The following is a 12,161-nucleotide window of genomic DNA, read 5'->3' as shown; positions in this document are numbered from 1 at the left end:
ATTTTACTTCAATCACATGAAAACAAGCTGAAATGCACTCCACAGCCATGCCCTCTGCAATAGCAAAGAAGACGATGTGCTGCTTAATGTCAATCAGGGCTAAGCTGCTTCAGAGCAAAATGGAATTTGGTGTAAGAATCTAGAATAGCCAATGACTAAGTCGTTTTTGTTCCATAATATTAAAATAATTTGAAACCTTAGAGACTGTATCATTACCCATATGAATTACATCCAAAATATAGCATTTCACAACTCTATAATTATTAAAACACTGCCATGTTCACAAGCTCCAGTACACCCTGATTAGCCTCTGTCTTGCTTAGCATTTCAGCTACATGCTCTGGAAGCTCTGGATAGCCATAGAACTGATCTTTGTCTGGACATTAAGCACAAATGTACTGTAAGCACAGTGAACTAAATTTTGTGTTATAACTAACACAACAGAAACATAAAATGCTTCTGTGATTTAGGCCAATTCAGTCTTCAGTCTTGCTCATTCTTAATTTGAAGCTCCCAGCCATCTCTGTGTAACCCTAGCAGCATGACCCAATGTTGCCTGGGTAAGTAATTTTAAGGCAGAACTATTTAACTTCTATTGAGCAGCAGAATACACAATTGCAGACTGTTTCTTAGGAGGCATGGTTTTGACCAAAATAAAAAAATCAATACATACTGATAAAATACAAAAAAAAAAATCTCTAAGACAATAATTATGCATAACAAATCACTTTGCTCAAATACAGGACAGTGCATTTTCAAGGATTTTGTGCCATGAAATAAATTAAATTAATTTCAGGGGTGAAAACCATAAAAAGGCACTGTTGTTAAAACTCACTGTAGTAAAAATGACCCCCTCCACCCATCCCAAGGTTACCCCCCAGGGTCCTAAAGGAGGTGATTCTTGATAAAGTGGGGTATGTGTACAAAAGTTGATGAGATTAAACCAAGGGTGTGAAATTGTATAAAGAACAAACATACACAAACACACACACCCTCACACCCACATGAGGCTTTACATATAAGATTTTCCGCACATATGATGCTGCCATTGACCAAGCAATCAGTTATAACTAAAAACAGACAATAAGCCTCCTGGCTCCATTAAGAAAAAGGATTAATTGACCTGCCAGTTCACCCACTTTAGTTTTGGACTCTATAGGGAGTCGTGTTAGTTGGTCTACTTTCAGACCGTGTAGGGAGAGGCTGGTTGACCACCTGCCCTATTTCTACCACAGCTTTGCTTTCTATGTAGGCTCTGCTTCATAAGAGATTCATTATCTCTGCAATTTGCTTCACACTGGAGTTTTATTTTTTTCTCCCTATTACCACCTGTCCTTTAAAATATGTTATAAACTATAAATTATATTTGTAATACTTGTTACTGTTAACTGTTTTATTTTTGAGGGGGGTTTGAATTATGGTAATCTATTCAGCGTTTCTATACTATGGAGTATATTGCTATATTAAAATGAACTGACATGTACAGTCACACTTACACAGAGATCATCAGCTTAAAAATGTGATTTAAAGTTGAAAAAATTTTACTAAAAATGTTAACTGCATAAATCTATAAAGCCTCTTATACCACAATACACATTGAGTTATTATTGTGTGAGCCAGCTACTCATTGAGAGGGAAGCTTTTCACTAACCTCCTTAAATGACAAGCCCACCTGCTCTCTTGGTTGAGCAGTTTTTAATATCCCCTGTCAGACAAGCTGTGGATCTGCTGGAATTCCTTTGGCCTTGTAATGATTTTCTCATTAGAGGTGAATTCATGGATTTGTCAGAGAATTCAAGGGTAGGAGATAATTAGCTGCTTGTCCTAAACAAGAGCTCTTCTGACAATTGCAAAGTAAAAAAATGACGTGCCCATCTGATGAACCTTTTCTACCGAGTGGGAGATAATGTTGGTTACACACAGGGTAAGTTTCCATAGAAAATCAATAGCTGTAATGTAGAATTCTCCTTTGCTCCTATGAGCATTACACAGAGCCGCAATGGTAATAACAGTGTTGAAAAACAGTATGATGTTCATTTGCAATGATGACTGTAAGATACAAATCTGGATGAATCAAGGGTTAGGCTTATTCTTTTGAACTTGCATCTAACTTTTTTAAAGGCTAAAGCTATACCAACAGACAACTGGTGCCACAGTCAGAAAATGTGTACAAAGTTATGCTATGATATTTCCCAATCCCCTAAATTTCATCAGTAAATGTTTTTATTTTTATTATTTATAGTACTTATGTATAGCCATATTCATGTTTTGATGTATGGTAGTTGTGGTCTGTGTCTAAAGACCCAAATATTAAGACAAATGGTTGCCTATTCAATTCTGCAACAGGCACAGTGAATTTTCAAAGAGAAAAAATATGATGAATTAATGGTAATATGTCCTCAGTGTGCATGCCATGGAGGATAAACCCCTGTATATCCCACTGGAAGAACACCTAGGGCAGAACTAGAACAAGCTGAAGGAATTGTATCTTTAGAAAATAGACAACACTTCCAGGGACCCCATGATATGATAGTACCACAATATCTGGGTCAAGATACACTAATATTGCCATCACTTTTTTACAGTGCAATAAATTAATTATTGCAATTCATTTTCAATTAATTTTTCTACTTTTTGTTTGAAGTCATTTCCCAAGAAGTAAAAATATTTCAGCCTATTGCACCTATCAAGAAAAAATCTTGATTTTAGCATTCCACTTATATCTTTTTCCAATTGCAGAAATGCATTTTAAGTATCTTAGTCTTCACAGTAAAAATGGAAATAATGTTGAAGAAAATCTTTTTATAACACTAGCACCTTTGACTCTTAATCTCACAAGGCTTTTCTAACATTTTAAATAACCAAACATTGTTGTAAGAGATGCAGCTGTACAGCTATCCTTGGAAGGAGTGAAGGAGTTCCATAAGATTTCCAAGATAATAATGGCACTCACTACTGACTTTCATCTATTTGGTTTGAAGCATGCAGATGTGTCTCTTGGAAACAGCCTTTGACATTGAATCTCAGCACCATAAATATATATCTCATTATTAAGGTTTAGATCATCCTACTTTACCTTTTAAGTAAATGTGTTTGTCTAAAGATTTGCATGTTATCACTACTGCGGTGGGTTGGCGCCCTGCCCGGGATTGGTTCCTGCCTTGTGCCCTGTGTTGGCTGGGATTGGCTCCAGCAGACCCCCGTGACCCTGTGTTCGGATTCAGCGGGTTGGAAAATGGATGGATGGATGTTATCACTACATGCTAAAGATGCTCTTGTTTATTTATATCTATAAAAGCTTTGGCTGAACAAATAATTGTCAGCATATCCATCATTACAGTGCAGGGCTAACATCTTGAATAGTATGCTCCATGCATGTCTTTGTTAAATAAATTTCTCATATACTTATTGGTATTCTGAAGAATAAGAATCTGAGATAAAGATTTTTCCCTAACACTTAGTTACAGTACACAACACCCACATTGGTAAATCATCTAATCTTATCACTGGACGAGTCCTTGTTTGAATAAATGCTGTAACGAGATCATTGGTCAAACACTGTTATATCATGTGAATTATTATCATACTACACCATTATCAACATATACTTCCGTTAAAAAATGTTAAATATTTCCAGAATTTTAATTAATGGTCCACGTTGGTATTTGCAACAGTTTGTGCTTATCTCTAATGAATTTCATTTCCTGAGTGAGTTTCTCCCCATCTCTGAAAATTTACCAATTTTTTGTACATGGTCTGCTGCCTGCGCTGCATTTGTTCTTCTGCACATTTTGATAAGTCCACTATATCTATCTGAACCTACATCACTAACCTGAAATATGAAGAATAACATTTTAATTATTCTCCCAGAATTTACCTTTACCTCATGATTGTACTGAATGTAGGTGGGTATGCAAGTGTACCCTGTGTTACACTATAATGATGTCCATAACAGATTCCTGCCCTGGCAACAATAATAAAATAAACCTTGATCCTCCCAGATGGGGGTACAGAAAGAAAGGAAGTTCAGAAAATTGTGAAGGATGGAAGCAACATCTTTATTAATGCATACATTTGAGATTACTTTATTGGCTTCGCAGGGAGGACATTATTTCTCACCCTGTGTTAATTACTTAACACGGACAGTATCATGGTATCATGGAGCAGCACACAAATGTGAGAAAGAAGGGTAATTCACATATAATGCTTTTCGATAAGAATATTTAAGTTTTAAAAAAATTTTTAGTTTCACTAAAAACAAAACAATCTCAATTCAAATTATTAAAATATGTAAATTCTTTAAACTTGAATCATTATCTGACTGAATCTTATTCTATCTTCAAGAAGTAATTGTTTGCAGTTGCTGATATATGACTTATATTTTCAAATTTGCACTGCAATATTAATGCCTTAGCAGAGAATCAGTTTTAGAAGTGGTGACACATATATTGTCAGGCATATTTGTATCTTTCTAGGAAAAAAAAGTGATACTAAAAGAACTGTTGCTTTACAGTGAGTGGCATGTGGCTTCTACTGGCCAAAAAATAAGAAGGAGTTGGTAAACCAAAAGAAAAGAGAATGGCAGCCAAAATAACATTAAACCAAAGTCAAAGTTACTAGAACAAAAGTCTAAACTAAACAGTTTCTTTTTTAAATTGCTGCAGGAGTAGTTTATTTAGTCAATGGGTCTTTCCTTAAATAAGATAGGTGATAAAACCAAATAACAATGTGAAGTGAGTCACTTGTGTGCACATTATGAAACACCCTCTGGTGACATTTGCATGTGGCAACTATGTTTCGAATTAACAAGTGGTGATGACATCACAACTGGGTGATATTAAGATTTCCTTTTAATTCCTGACATTTATGTAATCGTTTACTGTGGTCTTTCAGTCTGCACTGCTTTGCTTAAAAGTATTTTCTACTGCAACTCATCTGATGGCCCTGGATCAATCCAATCAAACATCTGAGATTTCTTAATAATACTTTCAGCTCATTTGATTTTTAAATTCTGCATGACAGACACACAGAGAGACAAACTTAAGGTATTAATAATTGTTTAAGGCTAAAAAAGTATAATATACAGTAAGCATGAGATCTATTTTTAATTAGCTATTCACATGAGTGACATACACCTCACATTTTAAAAGAATATCAGAGGCATCAATAACACTAATATCATATTGTAATGTTTTGACTATAAAATTAAACAGAATTCAAAGAATTCTGAAAGAATTCCATGATGCAAAGGTGATATACAAATGTCAAGGGATATTACTTGTATTCAGGTTATTTGCTAGGTGAATTTAAAACTTTTAAAATTATTCCAAGCTCTTTTATGTACAATGAATCTGGTAAAATGTTTCTTGCTATAAATTATAATTATAATGCAGTTGCTTCCATATTTCTATATTTCTATTTTGGGAGCACCGTCACTGGAATACTGTAGTGTGAAAAAATTGGCAACCTTGTGGTTTCCAGTCTATTACCTTAGCCAATAGGGGTTCACACTACCTGCCTAAAGAATTTTATTTATGCTTTTTAGGAAGTCACTAGATAATGCGTACATCCACACAGGTTGCAAAGACCATCTGTGGTCTGTTTTACGTTTAATTCAAAACATGCCTCTCTATTAAATGACTTATAAAGTATTTTAAAACAATGAAATGGTAAAACTTAACAAGTTAGGTTAAAATTAAGCAGAAAAATGGAACAGTGCAGTTTCGTTTTGCCAATGATAGCAATGTATTTTGCCATATTTCATGGAGAAGTAAAACACACACTAATAGAAAAATAACAAAAATTATGAAATTGAGGTAAGGAGGCATACCTGATACAAGTGAGTATGACTGTGGAACGCTGGCTCCAAGGTCTGCTGGGGCTGAATTTGCAAGGCTGTTTTTCATTTCATCTAGACCACCAGCTAAAGATGCCATGGCTGAATAGTCTGTGCTCTAAAACAAAATGAAGAGATAATGCATGAGGCTCGACATAATGCACATATGGATAGATAGTGGGCAGGACACAAAATATTGGAACTGTTTTGCTTATTTTCAGGATGCTGTAATTGGACCTGCTAATATTCTGTCTGAACCTCAAGTTTCTTAAACAGTTTCAGAACAATTTCTGCCACTTGTAGTAAGCAGTGTAAACCTGAGAATACAACTTAATGGAAAAATCCACTCTTTTCTGCTGAGGTATAATCACAATCAGACATTATTTAAGAACAGCACAGTGATCTAGAAACTATTTTTTGACCATGCTGGCATTTTCCAGAACTGAACATGACCACTTTTTCTGCAGACCACCATCCATGTAGATTAGAATTACAGTACAGTAAAAAGGAGGACATTCCTTGGATAAGACCTATGCATTAAATCAGTTTTCTCAGTTAATGATCTGGCATCCAACTTAACTATTTACAATAATTGCATTAGAAAATAAGATATTTAATTAAGAAAACATAACATCTCTGCATGTTCTAAACTAAACTTCCAGAACAAAAAATAACTGGAGGTTCTCTCATGCACCAGTGCCATTCACATGAGCATCCAATAAACACTAGGTAAATTCTTCTTTAATTTAGACTATCACACATATGTATTAATATTACTATAGGACAAGGCAGGTACTGCTCTGTTTTGTTAGTCTTTCAGATTGAACATTCTATGTGAAAAGAACAAACTTACTAGAGATGCATAAAGCCATCTGTCCCCCAACCCTCAATCTGCAATCCTGTGAGTGACTGAACTATTCTGCGCCTTTCTAACATTTGGTCAGCTTGTTTTCTAAACTTCATCTGATAATCAAAGATGAGGTGACATTTCTGTAGACTCCTTCCATGCCCTAGCAGTGCCTATAAGAACGTTCATATTAAGCTTGTAAGTGCAAGCTGAACCCTCCTTTACACTGATGGACAGCCTGATGTATCTAACCTAGAGATGGTCCTGTATCTTGAATGGACTCTTATCCAATTAGTTGAGGTGACAACTTCCCTTACAAACCACATGCATCCTTCACTCTCATCAGATTCTGTTTGGAACAACCAGACCCATCCTCTCTATTTGAAACCAGAAAGCTGATAAACACTCTTTAAGCCTGAAAAATACTCTCCTTAGAGCTACTGGAGTGGAACACTCTGAAATTCCATGGAAAAAGTGCACTGTCCGGAGAAAGGCAGTTAAAGTTTTTAAAGAGAAAAGACGTAGTACAAAAAATGATGTGTAAATCAAAACTAGAAGTCATGAACACAATTGACAGAACACAAGACGCCTGCTGAAATATAAAGTCAAAAAGGAATATGCAAGAAGTCAAGAACCTAAAGAAACACGAAGATCACACCCAAAAGTAGTAATTATTATCCAATCTTAGACATCGAGAAATGGCTCGGGTGTCCTTTATACAATGAATTATGAAATTGTTTCCAAAGAAACAGGTGACACAAACACCCCAAAACAGCTTTGCTAACTGAGAAACCAAAACAGTGTTGAGAATGACACTAATAAATTACATCATTTAAAAGTTTTTTTCCAATCGACAAACTAATAACAGTAATCGATTCCCTGTGTATGAAAACCTCCAAGACATGTATAGCATAATTTACAAACTAAAAAATTCAGGAAAAATTATAGAAAAGGTCAATCATGACAGAATACATTGTGGAAAGAAGGAATTAGCTCTGAGATCTGTAAATCAAGCTGTATGCCAAGTGATTAAACCCAGTTTGGAAAGACTGAAGAGAAACATTGCCTCAAGAAGCAAACTGCAGCATTTAAACTCTTGTGGCAGAAAAAATTATGTTTGTCTCTATGAAGTTGCAAAGGGCATGGCAAAAAGTTGCAAACATGAAGAAATAACTACATGGCAAAAAAACAAGTTCAGTCCAGTGCAAGGAAAGTTCTTTACTGGAACCTGGAACTGTGATACACAACACCATTGCTATGTATCACTCAGGGATCCTCTACTGGCTATGATTCAACTCCTTGTTTTATGTACTTTTTCTTCATTTTTATGTCATTTATTTATGTTACAGTTAGCTTTTATGAATGATCGCTTTGTTTCCTGTGCTTATGTTATCCTCTATGTGTTTTGTGGGTGGTCCCCCAAGAGATGGAGCCACCTGCCCATCACAGCAAGGGAGTAGCCTTCTCCCTATAAAGATGTGGACAACTCACAGTTCCTTGTGATTCATCTGAATGCGATGGAAGTTTTTTGGTGATTTTTCTGTGCTTTGCTTTTGTGATGTATTGCATTTTTGCTCTGTCTTTTGACCACCCTTTGGCTTCTCTTATTGGGACTTTGTTTGCATTGAATTGCCTTATTATTTTTGATACCTCCTTTTGTGCTCCAATGGAGCTTCAGTCCTGATGAAGAGGATTTTTGTGAAAATACACTTTTTTAACATGAAGGAGTTGAAGCACAAAAGCAAGCACTTTTAAATAGTATTACATTGCGTTTAAGTTGAACATTTTGAAACATACAGTAGATATTTTCTTTTTTGTTGTTATGAACACATCAGAGTGGCATCACACAACTGTGGGGTAGAAACATGTTCTGCACTATGCACAATTTAATTTTTGATAGGCAAAATCTGATTTCAGATCTGGAATCAGCACACTTGATTTAGTGTAGGACAATGGACTCTTTCTCAGTAGCAGAAGATTTATTTGTGTATGTTTCAGTGTAATTAACTTTTGCCACACCAAAGAGCCTCTATGTCTGGTCACTATTCTGTGAGGGGATACAGAGCTGGTGCACTCCTGCAATTATTTAGAGGTCCACATCAGTGACAGGTTTGACTGGTCTCTTAACACAAAGAAACTGATAAAACTTTAGCTTAGGTAAGCAGGTGGTGTGGTGTAGTGGTTAAGGCCTTTGGGGTTGTGGGTTCAAATTTCACTACTGACACTGTGTGCCCCTGAGCTAATCACCTGACCTAGATAGATAGATAGATAGATAGATAGATAGATAGATAGATAGATAGATAGATAGATAGATAGATAGATAGATAGATAGATAGATAGATAGATAGATAGATAGATAGATAGATAGATACTTTATTAATCCCAAGAGGAAATTCACATACTCATAATTCACAGACCTGCCTGTGCTCCAATTGCAGAACAATAAGAAACAAAAGAAATGTAACCAATTGTGTCATAAATGATGAAAGTGCATGTAAATGCATCATTTACTCTTATGTAACAAGACCTTAACAAATACTTCTTTTGGTCTTCATAATATTTATCAAATATCAGTAGATAGGTTAGTCATCTGTGCACCGTGTGACATATTAACATGATGGTACAATTACTTGTTAATATGAAGGATTCACAGGTCTTATACTAAATATGCAACATCAAGAGAGATGTGTCTCAGTTAAGTCACCTCAGACCCTTCCAAAGTGAAGTTCTCTTAGCAGGTCACATTGCAGAGCTGAATAAACACTTTAGTGATGATATGTAAGTGTTATGAAGACCCAAAGAAGTGTATGTTAAGGTTTTGTTACATAATAGTAAATGAGTAAAAACTAAACTAAACTAAAGTGTTACCGATCAACTATATAAGAAAGGGTAGAGCAGGTTCTTTTTTCTGTAGGCATTCCTTTAAAGTGTGAAGTGACATCCTTCACATCGTTTACAAGTCTGTGATGGCCAGTGCAATTATCTATGCTGTGGTGTGCAGTGTGTAACATCACTTCAAGAGAGGTCCACTGAATCAACAAGCTAATTAAAAGGGCAGGTTCAGTTATGGGACACACTCTGGAGGTCGTAGCAAAGGAGAAAATTAAAACAAAACTGAGTGTCATTATGAACAATGCTGCAAATCCTTTCTCTGACACACTGACACTGAAGACTTTCAGCCAACAAATTATTCAGAAGAAGTGTGTCAACAAACGACACTAGGGTTCCTTTATACCAACAGCATTGTGCCTGCATAATACCACACTGTGCCTGTGACAACTGTGGCAGATGGCCAGGATCCTTACCTGACCAAGACGCCTTGGTAATGAAAGGAATGAGGAGACAGAACATACACAGAGCATTTTCTCCCCAGGGCATTAGATGGCAGCCCCACTGAGTTGCAGTGGTGCCTTGGATTCTCACAGGGCTCCATTGGAATTGGAATTCGCTACAGCCCTCTTGGATTCTATGGGTGCCACCAGAGCATGCTGCAGGGACTGCGGAGTCCTATTTTGTCAGGCTTCTGCCTCACTTGGAAGTGATTCTGGACCATGTTAACGGGCTAACGGAAGTACTACCATGTGCAGTTTAAAAGGAGCCCACTGCCATTGCTCCAGGAGCCAGAGTCGGGAGGTGGAGGACACAGCTTGCCAGAAGAAGTGGAGGCAGAAGGACAGAAAGAGAAAGAAGAGAAGAAAGGTCCTGTGTGCAGTTTATTTGACTGTGCTTGTGTACTGTGCTGTTTAAGGGGGAAACATATGGGAAGAGTTTCCCCTGTCCAAATAAAAAATGTGTGTTGTGTTTGAACTTGTGTTGGGTTTGGGGAGCAGAGTCGACCCCTGGTGGCCACACTGCCAAGTCGGAAGTTTTTCTCTCTTTTTAATTTTCTTCCTTTTTAGTCTTTCTGGAGTGTGTTCACACCATAGTGTATGTCTATCTATCTATCTATCTATCTATCTATCTATCTATCTATCTATCTATCTATCTATCTATCTATCTATCTATCTATCTATCTATCTATCTATCTATCTATCTATCTAAGAAATACCAAAACAAAGTAAAGCGTGAACTTGACACTATGACAGATTCAAAGGAATCTTCTTGTTAGCTTTGGCTATTACTTATGTCAGCTATTGTGTCATATATCTAAAGGAAACATTTTAAATTAATATTGTTTAACAAAAATTGAGGACCACACACAAGTTAAATCTGACCTGATTAGGGTTTTTACTTTAGCCAGAAATTAATTCTAATCACCTTTATATTTTTGTAAAACATATCTTTGTCTACTTATCAATTATTTTATATTACATTTTCATTTCTTGATTAAATTATAGGCTTCCCAATGATTTTAACAAAATTTTATCATACTGAATGACACAATAACATAGCTATTGTTTTCAATATGCAATCTATTTGCAAAGAGTACCCCCATTGAAAACTGTGGAAGTCAAGTAATGTGTGATCTCAGAGCTATTGATCAATCAATTCCTCTGGTCCAAAGGAAGTTAAACTACCCTGAACTATCCTTTTAACGCGCACACATAAAGAAGGTCTATTGTTGTACACAGATGGCCAAAAGAACTGACAAGTTTCTCTTTTTGAAAGGATGAACAAAAAAAAAACAGCAAAACAAAAAAATTCAAAGACTTCTAAATATAAGTCAGTAAAAGATATGACAGGTTACACTTCGTCTGAACTTTCCAAGGAGACATGTAACTGTAATTGAAAAGAGCTTAATATATGCCTTCTTTGATTACATTTTTGAAAAATGATAAGTTCTTAATTTAACATTAACATTTTCCAAAAATCCCCAATACCTGTCACGAGATTTGGTGGGCTCAACAACATACAGAGGTATTTTTGAAAATACAGACATGCAGTCTTGGTAGCTTCAATGGGGTTCAGTATATTTTGGCACCTTATAAAATAATAACTGGATATTAGTTTGCAAACTATGCAGTTTCAAAGTTCAAGCTACTTATAAAACTATCCATTTGTTCCTTTCTCACTCTCTTTCTGTTCTTGTGCATGTTTCTCTTCATAAAAATAGTCACATTTCCCCTCTCTCTTTGTTCCTCATTTTCATTTAGTCCTAATGTCGACATGTAAATATCTGAGAATAGCATCAGTAATTGAAGATTATGAAGTATCGCCAGGCTCTGACAGCCAGCTAAGGAAGATGGATTATCCTCATTTTTCTGTAAATTTTGTCAATTTTGGAATTCATAAGCTATCAACCCTGATCAAAACGTGAATCCACAGCTGTGTCAGGGAGAAGGGTGAAAAAATGATGTGGTGTCACCGTTCCCAAAGCCAATTGCTCAGCTCTCCCTGTGGACTTTGCAGCATGTTAAGATAAAATAGGAGAAAAAAAATTAAGGCAAATGTTCCAGAGTGTTGATTCTGCATTACACTGGCCCAGAGAGGCTCAAACACATTTTTTCCAATTGACAATCTCCTTCCCCATTTATACAA

At 36.0% G+C, this 12,161-nt stretch overlaps 1 protein-coding gene across 4 annotated transcripts in view; it reads right to left on the bottom strand.

Moving 5' to 3' along the window:
- Nucleotides 1-12,161, bottom strand: part of pax5 (paired box 5) — a 262,678-nt gene that overhangs the window by 90,108 nt on the left and 160,409 nt on the right. For all 4 annotated transcript variants that reach the window (XM_028805784.2, XM_051930047.1, XM_051930046.1 and 1 more), the window contains one exon: nucleotides 5,831-5,954. In XM_028805784.2, coding sequence (XP_028661617.1) covers nucleotides 5,831-5,954 — 124 coding nt within the window. The remainder of the gene's footprint in view (nucleotides 1-5,830; nucleotides 5,955-12,161) is intronic.

The sequence above is a fragment of the Erpetoichthys calabaricus genome, chromosome 7 (genome assembly GCF_900747795.2).
Source record: "Erpetoichthys calabaricus chromosome 7, fErpCal1.3, whole genome shotgun sequence".
NCBI classification, from domain to species: domain Eukaryota; kingdom Metazoa; phylum Chordata; class Cladistia; order Polypteriformes; family Polypteridae; genus Erpetoichthys; species Erpetoichthys calabaricus.
This window is presented reverse-complemented; position numbering and strand designations above follow the sequence as displayed.